Source organism: Camarhynchus parvulus, chromosome 6 (assembly GCF_901933205.1).
Source record: "Camarhynchus parvulus chromosome 6, STF_HiC, whole genome shotgun sequence".
Taxonomy (NCBI): domain Eukaryota; kingdom Metazoa; phylum Chordata; class Aves; order Passeriformes; family Thraupidae; genus Camarhynchus; species Camarhynchus parvulus.
The window spans coordinates 14,352,603-14,372,798 of NC_044576.1; the positions used below are offsets into that span (position 1 = coordinate 14,352,603).

The 20,196-nt window shown below is 36.4% G+C and overlaps 1 protein-coding gene across 5 annotated transcripts in view; it reads right to left on the minus strand.

The window, feature by feature from the left end:
* Nucleotides 1–20,196, minus strand: part of KAT6B (lysine acetyltransferase 6B) — a 102,576-nt gene that overhangs the window by 45,844 nt on the left and 36,536 nt on the right. For all 5 annotated transcript variants that reach the window (XM_030951074.1, XM_030951072.1, XM_030951077.1 and 2 more), the window contains 4 exons: nucleotides 8,538–8,646; nucleotides 2,705–2,820; nucleotides 2,468–2,549; nucleotides 1,351–1,483 (listed from right to left, as the gene is read on the minus strand). In XM_030951074.1, coding sequence (XP_030806934.1) covers nucleotides 1,351–1,483; nucleotides 2,468–2,549; nucleotides 2,705–2,820; nucleotides 8,538–8,646 — 440 coding nt within the window. The remainder of the gene's footprint in view (nucleotides 1–1,350; nucleotides 1,484–2,467; nucleotides 2,550–2,704; nucleotides 2,821–8,537; nucleotides 8,647–20,196) is intronic.

Here is a 20,196-nt window from a genome sequence, read left to right on the forward strand (position 1 = left end):
GAAATCTCAATGACCTTCAAATTCCTAAGCTATTTATTCAGGAGGAGAATGGAGAAGTACAATGTTTCACCCAGTCTAACAGCATGGTCTCACCAGCCAGCACAACTACATCTTTTACTTTCGCGTAGTGTCATACTTTATTCCTGTCCTGAACTACTTTACTAGAGCAACATACACTGAACTTTAGGACAAGAAACAAAAAAGCAAGATGAATGATCCTGGAAGAGAGAAAGGCAAAAGACAATACAGCAAGATGCACAGTATCAAGTAAATAAACTTGACTAGTGCATTGTACTGCAAGTACTTTTCCTTCTATTTTCACATGTGGGCTCCACTGGCTTCAAAAATCCTTGTTTTGCAAAATGCAAAGTTTTACAGCAGCACCCATGCAATTCTGAATAATATAAGACAGGTTTTTAGACTGTAGAGAATAACATCACAATGTACAGAATAAGTAGTTCGTGGAGCCAGAAAGCTTTTCAGCTGCTCAGTTGACATAGCCAAACAATTAAATAATACTTAAATAGGGGCAAAAAAGGTGTATATGGATAGGAACATGTGATGGAGGGCAACATGCTACTGTAGCTGACACAGAATCTGTTCCTATTTAATGCTCAGTGTAATGTCAACTCTACTTAAACAATCCTCTAACTAAGACTTACAATCTTCAGCTACAGTGTTTCCTGGGAAGACAGATGCTAAAAAACATTACAGCACACTCTTGTTTTGGATAAACACAGTCCTGAGAAGCAAGAGGAATTGCAATCTCTTTTCCTAGTAACTGGTAGCAGGTTAACAGCAGAATTTGAGTAATCATCTTTTCCAGAGTACCACTGAAACCAGAACTTCTCTGTTACTTGTATAGTTTGCTTTTCGGAACGGGTTTTGTGAGCTGATATTAACTAATAAAGTAATTTTTATACAATTTTCTAACAGCTCTTTCAGCAGAATGGTCTCCTGAAGCTGTCTATAACAAGCTTGATATCATCCACTTTGTATTCTGTAGGTACTACAATTATTTGAAGCTACACTTAAAAGACAGCTGTGGCATATGTTATTATACAGAAGTTTATTTGCATTTGCTATAGGTACAATTTTTGATAAAAACTTATGGAATCTGAAAAACTAAGTTACAGTAATTTTTTTATCACCACCTGACATGACACCAAAAGCACCTACTATAGTATAGAAGTTATTGAACATTGGGCTGAAAGGCACATACAAAATCACTCGTTATCTGTTTTCCCCAATTTGAAAGAGAGTTAAAAACGGTGCTTAAACCTGTATCAAACTCTTATCTGACTACATTCTCAGAAACAACTAAAGAAATAAAAACCAAGAGAAACTTACAACATTCGTTGCTTTAATTTATTTTTCGGTCGTCCAATAGGTTTTGCATATCGTCTCCTTATTTGCGCAGCCTTCTCATGAAGCAGCTTTCTCCCTTTCTTCTTTGGTCTACAGACCTGGCAAATCCACATCCCTATATAAAGGAAAAAGAGTTTAGTTGTACACAGTTTATCTAATCTGCACAATGCAGGTGTTTACCAAGATACACACCAAGTATATACAGAGTCAGCAAATTGTCTCTTGAACAGAACATAGGCAAAGGAAAGTGGACAAAAGAGTGATCCACGTCTATCTATACTCTGAAATTTTTAAAAGCAAAGTGCTTATGGAAAGGGGGATACAAGAGCCAACAAGAATCACAGGAAAGATTATGAGCAAGAATTCCTAGAAGAATTTCTGTTCTAGCTTGTCCCTCCTTATACTACCTTTCTCCAGACAGAATTAAGATGGGTAAAAAATTTACACGTGCGTAACAACGCCACTAGGGTAGAGCATGCTAAATATACTATTTCTCACCTATGGTATATTTGTTTTAATACACAACTTGAATTAACATCCTTTTAACATCAGGTAGCCAAACATGTATTGTAGATGAGGCTGGGGACTGGGAGGGGAGGAACTGAAGAAAGTCTTTAATGTAACTTTAAGATTAAATAGGGAAAGCCATAAAGATGTAAGAGCAAAAGTGAGAGGTGCCATAGGTCAGAAATCTAGTGATTAGAGAACCTGAAGACAAATGCATTTTGTTTTGTCTCCTGGTTTTCCAATTACTCCTACAAAAGGCAGGGAGAAGAGTCTCTTCTACATGTTTCAAGAACTTTTGTCAGTGTATATACTCCAAGCATTTAAATAGCCTTTCTAAAATTTCACCTACAATAACTGGGGCAACAACTCATTGCACAGTGAATACATCTGGTGAACTACATGTAGACCTTTATTATTTTCCTAAGGGAAAAAAGCCCTCATGTAATGACAAGTAAAATTTCCTTTGATATGAACGAAATCATACTATTTATCATTGAAAAGAAAAATGAAAATAGCAGGCCCAACAGGTTTTGGTCACTTAATACAAGACTGCAAATGAAAGTACTTTCATAGAAAGGATTTTTTAGATCACCTTTTGGCATTCGGGATAGCGGCGGGTCACAGCACTCCATGTGGAACCCTCGATCACAGGAGTCGCAAAAAAGCATGTTATCCTGGGGGGGCAGGGATGAGGGGGTGGAGAAAAGGAAAAAGGAAAAAAAAGACTTAATACAGCATTGCTTGAAGCTGTTTGCATTTGGACATGCACTAATTATAAAGGTACTATAAACAAAGAGAAGTCCAGTAACACTGAACAAGTCTAACTTACTGCATTTTTGCCTTGGATCCTACATGCACTGCATGTCTTGCATTCAATACACTGCCACCTCAACGCCTTCACGTTTGTTGTTAACTCAGGACAGAATTTCAAACATGATGGATGTCCTAAAAAATACCAAAATGTTATTGAGAGGCTGAGATTTAAGATTGGTTGGATTGATTCTGAAGTTCAGCCAGGATGTAGTCAGCACCACCAGAACACTGCAAGTACTATCTGCTTTCAGAATTCTGCAACACACTATTTAGCTCATCTGCTTCATAGAAATATACACTATGTCATTAAACCCATTCATGAAGACAGGTAGAAAACTGACTTTTACTGTAACTGACACCAGTGAATGGTCTACATAAGGACCTAACACTGAACTTTTTATTTTCACTAGGTTATTTCCATAGCATATTAAACTGTCATATGTTCTGAAAAAAGTATATGTATAAACTTGATCATATTCCCCTTTCATAGCTGTGCAAAATAGACAGAGGAAATCTTCAGATAAAATTGCATTAGTTATTTTTCTAACTATACTAAGTATCTGCCAGAGAAACTGAAAAGCCAAACTATATGTATTTTTTATTTCAACTAATTACTTAATTATACCCAAAGAACAATTTCAGAGTAATAAAAAGAGAAAAAAATTAGTCTAGCAATTGGCATAAGGAAAACATATTGCAATATAAGGTTTAATATTGAGGAGGTGGGTGTGGAATACTGAACTGCCACCTCCCACAAAACCTCTTCAGCAGGACCACTCTTCTTTTCACAGTAGTCTTGAAGGCCGACAGGATTTTTCCAATTAACAGAAGATACCAAGCAACTGAACACATTCAGCACCTGAGGCAGTACTAGCAGAGATTTTTTCATGTCTTCAACAACCTCAGAGCGTAGCCCTAATCGACACAAGATAAAAGCACTGCTATATAGGAAGGGATAAGCATTCCCAGGGAAACACTTGATGAGAGTATTATATTCAGAGATTATCTATTATGAGCATAAACACAGAAGTTGTCAGAGAGAGAAGAATCCCTGATGCCATGGTGCACTTAGAGATGGCTGCAGCGACGTGGCACACAAAGGTACTTTCCTCTCACTGTCAGCGCTGGAATGAGTGCTTTCTTCTAGGTAATGCTGCAGTTACAGTGATTCAGACTTTCTCCATCAACTGTCTCTCAGTCCAGGACTGAGCTAAAACACCACAAACAAAAGTACAATCTAATCTATGAGCATTTGCTATTTTTGTGTAATGGACTGAGGCACGAATGGCAAAGACTGATGGAATTCAAAAGCCGCCTGAATAAGGGACAATTTCAGATTTTACCTCCTTTTATTCTATCTATCCAAGGTTTAAACCACTTTATTGTTAAACTTGGAAAGACAACTTGAATTGTGCATTTTCTCAAAATAAAATGCAGATATATAACCTATAAGGAAGGAGCAATCAATAATAAATTCAAAGAGTAGTTTCAGAAAAATATTGAAAAAGCATAATCATTTGATTCTTTGCATACAGTTTAAGATATACCAACATTTTTGGGGTTAAAATTGAGTATGCACTTTCAAGAATGTGACAAATATACTATAAGAGCAGAGATGAGTTTCATGAGATATTGTCCCCTTCTATAAAACCCTCTAGAGAGGCTGATATTAGTAATCAATATCACATAAAGACTTATTTTATCACCTATGACTTAACAACCCTATTAACACATTAAAGCGTAGTCATGAATCAATCACCTCCATGTAAGTGTATTTAACTCCAGTTATCTACCCTGCACAGAAGTGATTTATTTCAAGGAGCAAGTAAGTTGCAGTTCAAACTGTTGATTTTAATGTTGTTTTACATAAATAACTGCGATGTATAAACATATGGAAGATCCATTCTCACTGGTTGGTAACCACTGCTTGAACAAATTAAGTATAACTGTGTTATTTGTATCTCTTATGTCCCAAAGGAATATTTCTCATTCAAGCAATTACACATCTTAATACATTTCTTTAATCATTAGATTTTATTATCAGACAAAAATACAAGAAAAATATTCCACTGGTATTAAACATGCCTGCAATTCCTAATCCTTGAGCCACAAGTAACTAGAACTGGAAGACTGCAAATGAGAACCATCACTATGGATTTGCCATATTTTTTTCACCATCTTTTCTAGGTACGCACTAGCAGAGACAGCCCAGGAACTTTTAGATTTCAAAATACCATATGGTATGATTCTTTAATAGCTGATAATACTTAAACTATTCATTTTAGACACAGATTGACATAGTGCAAATGTAACAGTAACATGTATAGGGTAATGCCTACCAGACATTAAGTGGTAACCAACAAGTTTCAATTTTAAATGGAACTGTTTAACTACATTCATAGCAGTTATACAAATTTTGTAGTTTAACAGATTTCAATAGTCATTTGAAGTTACGGTGCCCTTCACTGATTTTACAGCTAGCTTTTGTTTTAAATTGGAGAGCTGAAGGAAAGCATGTTCTGGGCTCCCAAATTTGCAGTATTCCACCTCTAAGTAATCTAAAACTCAAATTACAAACATACTCTCTTCTTCATATCCAGAAACTGATAAAACTCCAAGAGGTTTCCAACACTAGCTTGAAGTGTTTAAACTGGTAATTTCTCCTGGCTCCACCACGTAACTTCCTTTTAAAACTCAGCAGCATCAATATTTTAACGTACCAAACAAGTTTACCAAATTACTGGAAATGTAGACCTTTGCAAGCTGGAAGATTTCACCAGGAATACATACAGGCCTACTTTAAAATGAAACACTTCAAAATTTATTTATCCATGTTAGAAATGGTTCAGATTTGCGATACACTGACATGGTAGAAATTAGGCGAGACCAGGAAGACAAAAGTGAGGTTCTCATTCCTTTGTGATTGAAGGCAATTTCTTTAACCTGCCCACTTTTGTGTCTGGCTCACAAAACTGAGTCTTTTTGATTCATTAAAGGATTTGATTAAAAAGCTAGTCATTTAAAAGAAGCATTAGATCAGTGACTACAATTAAACACAGTGCGAAATAAGTTATGCTAGTATCTCCAGTTATTTTTAACTTAAACACAAATGCTGGGAACTACTGTGTAGATAATTCACAAAAAAACCTCCTCAATTTGTGTCTAATAATCTTGTAGGTACAAATTGTTGTTATTATTATTTAGGGAGACTTTAGCTATGAGCAGCGATGGTCAGTGCACCTGTCTTGGGGATGTACCAGTTTTTTCTACCTGCAGCTTTCTTAGCAGTTCATTTTATCCAACTAACCTGATATCCTTCTACAGACAGCAATAATTAAGACAATTGCTATATTCCATTATTACTAAAGCATACTCTAAATCTCATTTAGAAAGCGATCTCTGCCCAGTTCTTTCCAAATATTTTCTGTCCCTACTCCTTCTGACCTGAGTCCAGCGTCTCTGTTGCTCTGCTCTCCAGCTCAGTAACCCTCTTGCCTCCTCAGGATAACATCTAATTTAAAAGGAAAATACCCACAGGTATTCTACTTTTTGCTATTTTTGCCCCCTTTAAAAAACATTTATTATAATTCTCCAGTCACTCAATTTTTTCCCTCCCCATTCTACAACTTCAAACCCTCATAAAAATCTGTCAGCAGCATTAATCTTTAATTGCTTCCGCACATCTTGTTTGGAAAAAATAGAAGCAGAGTTCGATTCCAGTTCTCAAGTGTATTGATTTTTCAAAATCAAGAGATAGTGAAAAAGGAGAGGAAAAAAAAAGCCAAATTACAAAACACAACCAAAACCATGAGCAACTATGTCTGCTTCTGTAATGGGATTTGTTTTCGCACATCTGGCATCCCTCATCTTACTTCTTGAGAAAACCCTCTGTGCCAACTGACATAGCAGTGCACTTCATTTCTAATACCCAAATATTTTTCCTCCCAAGTACCACAAAAATGTGCACCTAGTTATCCAGCTAGTTTCTGCTTTCAGAATGCAGAAGCACTACCTGAAAAGACAAAAGCAACTTGACACAAAAACAAAAAGGGAAAACAGGCATGCCAGTAGTGGGCACTGCAATTTAATCTCTGATCAACTGAACAATTTGCTTGCTGTGCACAACATGCAATTTCTTTTCTATTTGTTAGACACCAAGACCAGCTTTGAGATACACTGCAATCTGCAAAATTACAAATCCAATTACAATAAAACTCCACTTGAGTGAAGTTTTGTTATTTATAAATTGCACTGAAATTGGTTTTTATTTTAGTTAGGCATCACTAGCTAAAGTTTAACCATCCAGCAAACTGATTGGCAGTCTCACCATTTCATTCCTTCTATCTAATACATCTGAGGAACTAATTAAAGATAATTTAGTCTTAATGAGGCAGAGAGAATGTATCGGTGTTAATTCAAATAGAAGCTGATCCATGAAAGTCAAGACTTCCAGTTCTAAAGTGTCTTAAGACCCACCAGGGAATTATTACACAATAGAAGAGTAGCTGATATCTAAGCTCACCTGATAAATGTAAACTCTGTGCACCAAAGTCTAAGCAAGTATTAATTTTGCAAATATCACAAAACAGACTTGAAAACAGATGAGACCTGTAACCTATAAACCACTAAAGGAAGACAATTTAAATTTATGAGGTTTGCTGTTGCATACTGGGTTAAAAAAGTAATTTTCTTATTTCAGAGTATAATAACTGGGTAAAATATACTAAAAAATACACTGGCTAAAATACAAAGCAACTATCAGGGCAACAATTGAGAAGTAGACAACCAATAACAGATCTTGATTAACTGGAAACATATTTTTATCCATACTATCTCTATTTTTACTCAAGTACTGATGTAGCCTGACCTGAGAACTGCCATAGCTACTGTCAGCATACCTACAAAATGATGCTACTCATGGATTCCAGATGCACAGAATATCCAGAGCTGGAAGGGACCTGCAAGGATCATCAAGTCCAACTCCCGGCCCTTCACAGGGCATCCCCAAGAGTCACACCATGTGCCTTGAGAGCTTTGTCAGCCTTGGTGCCCTGGGGAGCCTGTTCTAGTGCACAACCACCTCCTGTGAGAAGTTTTTTCCACACCTCCCCTGACCCAAGTTCAGGCTGTTGCCTCGGGCCCCAGCACTGGTCAGCACAGAGAAGAGAAGAGAAGCACCTGCATTACGAACAGCCAGAGTCTGCAAGAGCTGCTGCAGCACACAGGAGTGAGGTACATGCAATCAGCAGCGTCATTATCTTGTGCCTGACAAGTAACCAACCAGCTGCCCACCTCATGTGGTACGTTACCTAAAATATTATTCAAATTCCCTCTTGAGTAACTCAATAATTTTATTAAAAAATGAACTGGATACACAAGATGTGCAGCACCAAAGACTGCTACATAGTCTTTATTACTATGAATATTCCTCAGCTTCTGAAATGTTGCAAATCTGTGAAATCAAAATTCTTGATCATCGTTTGATGTCAAAATGCAAAACTGAGTTTTCAGACCCAACATAGATCCCAAACAATAACTGAGTTCTTGTATTGTAAAAGTGTGGTTCCCCCTTTTAATTTACTCAGCAGATCTATATTTTGACACAAATATGAATTCATACCTCTCACTTGTAATTATCCTAAAGATGACAAAATTCTAGTTTAAAAAAACCAAGCAAAACCAAAACAAACGAAGCAAGAAAAACAACAACAAATTCTTCTGTCCCCCTGGTTTCAGTTCTTGATATATATTTGTTCAAAGAGAGGATAAGGTTCACAAGCTTAAAATATTTTTTAAAATACATACTAAAACATAAACATTTCTAGTATTTGTAAATTCAGCCAACTTACCACTGCTGCCACAATCTGCACAAGACAAGAGCTCTTCTGGCTTTTTTTCACGATTTGATTCTTTTGTTCCCAAGCAAAAGCTACATATTGGGATGGGATCAGCTCGTGGCTAGATTTAAAAAGAAACAGACAGTTAGCCAACAAAAAAACTCCAAACCAAAACCCTCCAGCTTCCAAGGCTTTTACTTGGTATTTCGCTGTAATATATACTAATTGGCAAGGCAAATGTCCAGTTTACTAACTTTGTTGCAAAAGTTTTCATCTTAACATACTTCATAAAGTTCAAGTTGGCCCATAATAAACCACCCTGTATAGGTCTCCAACACAAGAGTAGTGTTAACAAAAAAATGGAAAAATTAGAACTTGGGACACTTTTCTTGCACACAACTGCAACTCTAGAACACAATTGCTTGTTCTTCAAAAGCAACAGTGCTCAAAGATCAAGATGTAAACTAGTCTTTATTACAGACAAGCATAGTTCCTTTACACAAGACAAAAACTCAAATTCAGGACATATTTTATTACTTGGAAATTCAATACAACTCATACCCTCCTCTGAAATTACCATTTTAGGGTAAAAGCACTGGATTTAACGGATCAAGGGTTATCCGTGCCAGTCTGATGAGTCCCATCAGCTTTGACAGACATTCATAACAAAAAACATGCAAATCTTTCAATGTCTAGAAGCAATACACAACTCTTCAGAGAATTACTCCAGACTGGATACAAATCTACTTCCCATCTTCTTTATCAATTACATAATAAACCATCAGAGAATATTTATTATATTGTTTCTGCATTACATTTTAGAGCTTTAAAGAAAACACTAACCTGCAACATCCAAAATATTAATGTATTACCAACTATATGGAAGTATTTGTAAACAGGTCTGTAACAAATAAAATTATATGCAACTATTTATCCCAAATGGGATAGTCAAATAACAGAGTACCTTCTAGCAGAGAGTATCACAATAACTCAGATTGAAATGGTTTCTTTAGTGAATTCACAGTTTCCAGATTCAGGAAGGCAATGCCCTTAGTTTAACATATCAAAGCAATCATTTATTTGCTTTACCTTCAATTTCTATTTTCTCTTTATGCTACAATACTTTGAAAGCTGGCAGGCTATCTTCACTTGACCTATAAATCTGTATTCCATTACAGATCTGGGAAGTGGGGAATGCTTGTTTTTAAGGGTATTCTTGTGAAAGAATTAGTTCCATGGTGATATGCCCTTATATCTCAACACAATATAACACAGAAATATTGAAACTACTTTTATGTTATTAAGCTTTATGATCATTTGAAGCCAAGCAGCATAAAGAATGCTGACACCAGGAAAGTAAGTTTGTCCTAGCCATAGAAGAGGAGCACACACAAACATACTTCCATATAAACATACCCCAAGGCACCATACTTTTTCTGAAAACTTAGTCCTCAGCAGGTCTGCCCACTGTTCAACTCTTCACAATCCAATTACTGAAATATTGACATATTTGTATACCTCAAAGAATACACATGCAAGATAAACAGAGCTGAACTTGTCATAAGTAAGGAGATGTGTGTTCTCTTCCATCGTCTACAAACGGGAGCTGCTGTAACCACCCTATAACCAATAGGAACAAACGTCATCTGCAGTCTTTTGTCTTACTGAGCTCTCCATTATGGATTATATGGTTAGCTGAAATATGAAATTGCTACTTGGATAAAAACAACTGTTTAAGTTATAAAACAGCTTTCAAAAATGGTCATGCTTCAAAAAAGAAGCATTATTGGTGTTGTCAGTTTTAGAAGGATGACACTGAACGAGATCTGTAGTTCTAGAGGTGGAAACGGTTGTACCAACTACTTGCAGGACTTTTCACTGGATAAAAACAATGTATGTATAAATAAAATAAGAAAGAATTAATTAGTTACTATTCTTGCCAGTCAGATATAATTCAACAGATCTTTCCCATAATTTTGCTTTCATCAGATATGTCACTGGAGCAAAATGATACTAACAAAAAACCCAAAATACGTAAACTATGCTAAAAATCAGCAGCAGAAAAAGGGTCCAGAGCTATTCAAACAGATATCACAGTATTGTGTGGACATTTCTTAACTGCTACTTAAAGCTTAACACAGATAATTTTAAAAGACAGATTATTCTTTTAGCAGAATCCAGTAAAAATCTCCTCTTGGCAACCATACCATTCTCTTTCCCTTCAATGTAACAACAGTGCTTTAGCCATTTCAAAAAGGCTTGTGCTTATAAATAATTTAGAAAGCTTCACATATCATTCAAATCCAGGTTCACAATCTCATCTATCTTTCCAAGATATTTTTTGCTCTAGGAAAAGACATGGCCATTAGCCAACATTCATTTACTTCCCTATTTCAAACATGACCCCACCCCATCCCCCCCTTTTTTTTCTGAAGGTAAAATAAAGGACAAAGGTTGTTGGCAGTTCAGGGCTACAAAGACTGATGTTCCCATACCAAAACTAATCACAAAGAGCTTGCAAATCCTATCACCTCATATACAAGTTCCAAGAAGCTTACAGGCTCCAGTATATTCTTTGAAGCCATTTACATTCATAACTGTATTACAGGGTCTGTTCTCTCAACTACTGCAAGTTCCAAATACACACACACCCTCCTGTCAGCACAGTAAACAAGACATCATTTCCATTTGCTTTAGCTTGCACAGTCAAAGCAAGCCTGAATTCATACTGGTACTATTAGTTCTGGCTGACAACTGCCTCAATTAGCATCAACTATGGGTGTTAGGGGTTAATTTTTTTTTTTTTTGGTGGGGGGGGGGAGCCAGTGCAATTTTTAGCTGTAGTTAACAGCAGCAGAATGTCAACCAAGCAGCAGTGCATCTCCTACCTTAATCAAAGGGAACTCTCAGAGAAATTAATCTGTTTTTCTAATCAGTAGTTTAGTTCTGAAATATAGCCATGACATATCTTTTGAAAAACAACGACTGGTCTTCAGGAAGGTTAATTCCATTGCATCTCTTACAGAATGAGTTCTCTTCAAGTCAGTTATTCAACACTGCAGTATTTTGTACCAGATGAGCCAGTAATACTTTTGGTGTTAATATTTAATATTAATATTTGTGTTACAAAAGCTTTAGGAGTATGGTGTCTGCTCTGTCTCACAAGAGAGGTCTGAATAACTCTTACCCAGTAACATACTACTGCTTTAACAGAGCTAATAAGCTGAGAAGAATTTTTCATCCCTTTAATTCTGAGAATAAGGTAAATGACAACTTGCAAAACAATTTAGTTTGCTAGGTTACTAGAAACTGAACATTCATATTCAACAGACTGCCCTGTTCTAATAACTGTATTCCCAACTGCAGTAAGAGCAAATTTACAGAAAATTCATCCCTTACGCCAACATGCATTCAGAAATTGAAGTTTCACAAAGAGCAGTCAGGAAACTCTATTTTAAAAAAATTAAGATAGACACACCATGGAGCAATAACAGACCATCAACTCAGCACCTGTAAACAGGTTGGGTTTTTATTTTACTTTCCAAGTAGAAATTGAACCGTACTTATTTAAGCATCACACATTCAACTGCCATAGTCAATCAATCCCTCAAAAATCATACATACAACAACTGCAGTCCTTCAATCCTCTAAAGAGTGTTAAAACCATGTACTGTATGACAATATTGTACCACCAAAAAACACCACCAAAACCCAATTTTACAACATCTATAATTTCAAAATTACTCCAAACAATAATTGATTGTGATTATTCTAATATTTGGAACCATTTTCACTAAAAATTCATGAATGTGTGTACATTAAATTTTGTTTATAGCTTCAGTATTTCAGTCACTAAAGAACACAAGAATAAAAACAAAGTTTAATATAAGTTTTTGGTACAGATAAAGACTAAAAATAAAAAATATTTGTTTAGTGCCTTCAGTAAGTGTTCTGTAATTGATCCAACTGAAAAAAACCACCCCAGAGCCCCCAGAAAACCTCAAAGCATTTTAACTATTTGACATAGTTTACACATTTTACACATTGTGAAACATTAAGGACCCACTATCCTTACTGCTCACAGTCTTTACATATTCTGCGTTCTGACTCGTCCACCAAAAATAAAGAACCATACAATGGTTTAATATAGAAAGAGCAAAAATCTAATTCCAACTGCCCTGCCATGGGCAAGGACACCTTCCATATAATCACTAATTCAGGAATAACAATATAGTGCTAGCATTTACCTAAACTAGTGCAGTGTCCATTTTTAAGCAAAGACTTGGAAACCATTTATGCAACCAGCAAATTATTTTGTTTATTTTAATGACTCACAGCTATCTATTCTGAGAAACTAACAGGCTTTGCCCCTGCACAACATCAATCCTTGGTAAAAATTCAGCTGGACTTCCATTACCTTATGCCAGAACTTGTCCCAGAACTAAGGCCCAAACCATTTTTTTTTCTATGTAGTTTCTGTGCTTGTGAAATTTATGTTTATTAGATTATATTTATAGTTACCATGAAATTCTTAAAGCATTTAGTATGTTCTAACATCCCCCCCCAAAGGAGTCACATTAGCTCCTGAAAAGGTTTATTTTACTTTATTTTTGAGTATGCAAAGTTACCCAAAACTATAAATCCCACTCAAAGCAACCAGATTCCTATTTGCATTGCTATAGCACTCTGAGGTTTTAAACAGATTGTCTGAAAACTGTTAGGCATTAGCTGTGTACACACAATTACAGTCTTAAGTGCTATCTCATTAAGTGTTATGCACACATTAAAAGAAATTAAAAGTTTCACACACACTCCCAAGAAATTTTACTAGCAAACCAAAAACCTCAACTGTTCCCACTTGCAACTGCCTCTCCATGCCTTTTCAGAACCACCTCAACATCATCTGACTACCTGCTGGAAAACATCCCTTTGCATGATACCCAAACATTAAATCTCTGTTATCCTATGAACAGAAACAGCATGTAAGTAATTACAGGGCTACCTGAGAGAGAGGGGCAAATTTTACTGAAAAGTGAAGCTGCCATGACCTTCAATACAGATCCACTGTCCTGGTTCCAGCTTATCTCCAGACTTAGGAAGGACAGAAGGAGCAAGGTGGCTTTCTCAGAATACCTACATTTTTATAAAGTACCTTTGAGGGCTATCTGCACTTTTTTTTCCTTTTTTCTTTTACCATGGTTTGAAAAAAAGAAGTCTCTGAACATGAAATTCTGCCAGAAGCATCTCTAAATACTGTTTTTTGAAATATTAATATTGAAAAGCAAAAGCTTTATCAGCAACAGGTACTGATTTCTGCCTCATCTACTGAAGCAGCTGCTCATGGTCCCACACAAGACAAGGTTCTGTGAACACTTCCAGCTGCAATCCCTTTCCTGCATCCATTCTGTGTGTGTCTGAAACAGTTTATTTTCCACATTTGAAAAAGAAAATCATCATGTTTCAGGAACTATAAGTTAAACTAAATTCCAAATTTTTAAAACAACTTGCTAACTATCCAGTAGTTCCCATACTAGTCCTACAGGCCTGCAAAGCATGGCAAACACCTCAAATCATGGTAAACACATCCTGACAGGCAGAAGTGTGGAAAAATTACACCTGCTACAAACCTTAATGTAGCAGTTATGCATTCAAAGAGCACAAAGCAAAGGCCAGTACAAGGGCAGTTCCAAAAAGAGAGGACTGACCAGGCTGTGAACTCTCTTTATTACACTTAGAAATCAACTAACTGCATAAATGGTGTGTATTGAGGAAAAACTACACATTGAAACTTCTCTTCTTCTCCCCAAAGATTATCATCACTGCTAGAATGCAGGTTTGTGGGCCTTGTTTTTGTATAAAATTTACTTCCTTACTACACAGTGGCTTTGTGGCTTTCTCTGCTCATACCTCCCTCTTATACTTTGAAAGATATCTCTGTAAGAGCATTGTGATTTTTAAGGTAACCATCAGAGATACCTAGAACTATGCAAAAAGAGTAAATTTAAAACCCTTCCTGTCCTCCTAGATTCACACATCCCAAAGTCATCTAACTGCAAGAGTAATACTAGATTAGCTTAGACTTAATTAGCTGCACATAAGCCAACCTGCATTCATGTTTCATTTGTAGTTTATATCCACAGAAAATATTCAAATTTCACTTTCTGTTGAAAAACCACCCCCCAAAGCAAGCACAGAAAATATCTAGAGAAAGGTGCAAAGCAGCAGCTCAAAAATACAGCTAAGTGTCCTAGTCCTCTTCTGGAGGCTCAGCTTTCATTTTCAACAGAATGAATATAAAGCCTCTACACTTACAGAAGGGAGGCCTTCCAACTATAGTCCAGATTCAACAGACACACAGAATTACTGAATCAATCTAAAAACAACCCTTGGATATGCGTAAGCCCTGCTACTGTTTCTGTCAACAATCTCTGATACTTTACTTATTTAAACTGCATCCCTTCTGTGAGCTTGCAATAATTTCTATGTGCCACAGTTTAACCCCAGCTGGCAACTAAGATCCACACAGCTGCTCACTCATTACCCCCACATGAGGATAGGGAGAGAATCAGAAGATTAAAAGTGGAAAACTCATGGGTTGAGATAAAGACAGTTTAATAGCCAAAGCAAAAGCCACATACACAAGCAAAGCACACCAAGGAATTGATGCACCAGTGCCCATGGGCAGGCAGGTGCTCAGCCATTGCCACGAGAGCAGGGCCCCTTCACATGTAATGGTTACTTGGGAAGACAAACACCATCATCGTGTGCTGGCATGCCCCACTGCCTTCTTGCTCCCACTTTATGCACTGAGCATAACATTTTAGGGTATGGAACATTTTAGGGTATGGAACATTTTAGGGTATGGAACATCTCTTTGGTCAGCTGGGATCAGCTGCCCTGCCTAGATAACCTCCACGGTTCTTGAGGGTACCTATGTCTTAGGTGTCAAGAAAATGGAACTGAGTAAAGTCTACCTCAGGGGTAAAGCGCTTTATATGTATCTAGCTTTCAACAATCCTGCTCATCACAATGTCTTCTTTATCTCAGTTTCTTCATATGCTTAGCAGACTTCCAAACACAATATCCACTGGTTTTTGTCACGTGTATATACAGTTGTTCAAATGGGGTTGCATTTTCCATCTCCAAATTTTATCTTTTACTGCACTGCAACTAGAATGTAGCAGGTGATGCACATAACCACAAGGTAAGCTGTGGTGCAATTCACAGACCATGATCCCATAGCCATGTCAACTTTTATATTCTTTGGGGAAACATATTGTTTTTACACAGATTAAATAAATTCCAGTATGAAAAGCACATGCTTCATTGCTATGATATTATGTTTACTCAGATGTTTGTATATATGCATATTTTTATCCATAACTTATTACCAAAGTCATCTTACATAAATGCGTATAATGTTTGCAGCGTGGCACAGGATAATTATTAGTTGTCTTGATGCTAATTGCTCAGGGAAAATGTTTAATTGCATATTAAATTGATCATATGCATATTTTATCTAGTTTACTCTTTGGGGCAAATTTACTGTCAGCACAATCTAGATTTGAATAGCAGTATACTAAATACAGAAGCAGAGCTTTTTGAAACTGGGCTAGTGTTTGAAATGCAATTCTAAATAAAACAAGCAGAGCCCTGTTGTACTCCAAGATGAAGTAGGTGAATTTCTGCACAAAGTCAAGACATATCCTGCCTAGTTGCCTCATATAAGGGAAAAATATTAGGACCAAAGCAAAATTATTATGGCCACAAACTCCAGAACCTGATATGGGATTACAAGAGAACTATTTTTTAGATTTCTTCCACTGATATAATTAGGAAGTAGAAGCTTTAAATAGAGAGCACACACATCTTGGTATTGTTGTACATATTTAGGGTTTTTTAAACAAAAAAGCATTAGTTTTAACTCATGCACATAACTTGACATCCTTTCTACTCAACTACTCCAAGAGCAAATGCAGTATAAATTACATCACTCTAAATAATACAGCCACTTCTCTTATCAAGGCCCAAGGAGTAGAAAAATGACAGGGCTAAGTTCATCTTCTTACTGGGAACAAGCAGCAGCAGCTTGGCCATTGACCATTGGGTTTTTAGTCACTGTTTCTATCTAGTAAAAAACACTGGCACTGAGATACTTTTCTACCAGGTGAGCTGCAGAGTAATACAAGTCATGAAAATCTACTTATTTATCTGTTTATTCTTTTAAAAATGAAGTCATTCCTGGTCTCCTTTCCAAAACAAGAGGATGTGGACAAACAGCTGATTAAATGCTAACAGCTTCATTTTTTTTTCCCCTGACAGGAACTAAACTTTACTCTTGAGGGAAGAAAAGCAGTTTATTCAACAGCCAAGACACTGAAATCACTTGCAGGAATTTACCTTTACAAGCCATTGCCCAAGACACAAAGCCACTAAAAATCTGCCAGCTCTGTAAAGTACATACACAGTGCATTTTACACAAGACTGGGGAGAGCAGCAGTTTTTTGCTTGATTGTGTGCTGGAATTCATGGCAGAGCATAATAAAGGTGAATAGGCAGGGTAGCCCTGTACCCCAGGAGTTACCTAAGAAGCTGGGACTTCCAATAAATGACACAGATTGCTTTGTCAGTCTCTGCTTTCTCTTATGTATAGATCATGTTCAATAGTGACAGACTATCAAGAAATCACAATACCCAAATCAAAAAGCGTCATTTTAATTTCTTAATTAAAAACTCAGATCACTGTAGGTCATTTTACAAATAGAGTAAAATAATCTCCCTTAGAATATAATAAAGCACTAACTAGCCATGTGATGTAAACCAGAGCTTGAACAGCTCAGAACAAAGCCAGTAAACATTTCACAGAAGACCAGTTTTTCTTAGAAAGGCTTTTAAGTAGGCCTATTATATAAAATTAAACGAAAGTCTCTTGAAGGAAAGAGGCTTAAAATTTGCCTTAAGTATTATATTTAAGCTGGGGGACTAGAGGGGAGGAGGAGAAATTAGAAAAAAAAGTATTGCAGCAACTTGTATTGTGTGGCTTTTAGAAACAAATCCACTGAGGCTCTCAAGCACTGGTTCTAATTTATCTTCTACACTATTTCCAAGTATTAAAGTCTATGAAGCCCATGAGGCCATTCTCTGTCCTACCAATAATACTAAATTGCCATGTTACTCAAGGAAAACATGCAAATTCTAGCATCAGCATTTGTGCAAAAGGACACAAAAAAGGACAGGAGCAAGGTCATAACATAGTTCATTAAGTCAGCAGCTTGTTGACTGTAATTGCATGAGGGATTTTTAAACAGTGCTTCAAAGGTAGCTATGCTCTGCTTCAAAACCAGCAATGGCCTACAAAAGGTGATAAGCAACTTGAACAAAAAGGCAAAACCAAAGGAAAGAATGAATTAAAAAATTATGACTTAGCAAATCCATCTAAGAGCACTCTTGGACCATACCCAAGTTTGAAATTGAAGTCTTCTAGAATCAACCTCCTTTCATCTCTGACAGGAAGCAGTTCCTGTTTGCTTCCATCCAGTAAAAGAACTAACCAATGAAATAACCTGTACCTACAGCATCATCCACAGTTAAGGGCCCTGGCCATTAAAGTAAAACTTTCACTAGTAATACTCAAACTACTTTTACTGCAAGTTTTCTTGTGCAGTAGAACTGCAAAAACACTTTTCATCTAATTCCAAATGAGTGCAGAGCATGGTTGAGACAAGACACAATGATATATTCATTAAAATACATTGCAGGAATCCAGTTCATGGCAAAATTTTTTGTGCAAAGATGTTTCCCTTGCTTCTTCCTTCACACAGGAGTGCAAAAATGCAGTATCTCAATGGAAATGGACAAGCAGCATGACAAGAGCTACCCTGTATAACTCACTGAAAAGTCTTTAGGACTGGATTAGCCTGTAAAACCAAGAGACAAGTAAACAACTCAGTTTTATATTTCACTTTTTCAGTTTGTGCATGCACTATTCAGCTGTTTTAGCACCAACAGATAAGTACAACAAAAGTCTGATCATTGCAATGAAGTCTGCAATTCCTATCCCTACAGAGTACATATTTCAGGCTTCTATATAGGCTTATATGAGCAAAGCACCTCCCTTAACCACTGTGAAGCACCAAATAGATAGTTGGATAGAGAATCCTGAGACACAACCAGAAAATTGACTTTACCACTGTTTCTTAATAGTCTAAATAAAATTATTATTTACAGCTCTTGTCTGTTCATGCCTTAATTTTCCAGTATTTACAACTAAGCATTTACACTTACAGTGTAAGAAAGAATGTTGTCAACTTAGTGAAAACAAAAAGTTATATGAGGTATTTTTTAACTGCAAAGCTGGTTTAAATGAGTAATTACATTTAGGATGGGCATATTAGCTCCTTCAAATTTCCAAAAAGCAAGGATTTGTGAAATTGCACTTGAATGATGCAAATCAGAAGTTTCAAAGAGGACAGAAAAAGTTTTGGAAACTACTTGTCTAAAATATGATCACTTCAGTACCAGGTTAGTAAGACCTCCCTGTAGCCCAAACCACAGAAGACGCCTTTTCTCTCTATTTTGATGCTTACAATAAAGCCTAGATGTGTCCATTACTAGCAAGAATTCTTAACAAATTAATCAACATCTGAAAGGTTCAATATCTATACCTTTAAATTTTCATATTATAACCTCACTCCACTACGATACCTTTCTTTTTTTTGGTGGAGGGGAAGCAAAGAGAAAGCCCTGCAGCATAAATAACAGAGAAAGTTCCCTCCAGACTTCAAATTCTGCTTCAGATCTTGACTCCACTACCATGAGAGCTGTGCCATTCATGTCCATACAGTTCAGAACTAACATATCATTACCCCATTTTTTAACTTCCAGCAAGTTTTCTTTGAGTATGCCATTTAAAGGGTGTTCAGTTTTAAGCAAACAACTATAAATTTTACAATTTGGGAAAAAAGGAATACCTGCAGCCCAAACTCGTTTCCTTAAAAAAAAAATAAAAATATGAGGTTCACATTAAGTGACCAATAAAAAAGACATGCATTTCATGTTCCAAATGTAAACAGGTAATGTATAGAATAGTTAATACAAAGCACTCTGAAGTTCCTTGATCTGACCAGAGTGCCTTCTACCCCTGCCACATAAATAAAAAATATGATCTAGTTATTCCACACACACTAAAATAGTTTTGTGATAGGCTAATTAATCATGAACATAACTTTTCAGACATTACATAATTTCACAGACTTGCTTGTAGCTCCTGCCAACAAAAACAACAGTTTGAATGAGAAATAAATCTACACTTGAATAAATCTACACTTGACAGTGACAAAACATGACGACAGTAGGAAAAAGAGGGGGGAAAGGAAGGGGAAAGTATTAATATCACACAACCCCCCTGTATAACTTTATTACTCAAAACATAGCAAAGCTTAAAAACCAAAATACATGAATCAAGCAACTGAAACTAACTTCTCACTCTAATCATTCTTACTTCTTTAAAATTACAGACTTTCTGGAAATTATGTTTGATACAACTTGAGAAACAAACCTAAATCACACAACTTATTCTGGGATCAGGAACCTCATTATAATAGCCATGGGTTCATTTCTTGTTTGGGACACATCTAGAAGCCCTCAGACCACTTTTATATTTCAAAACAGT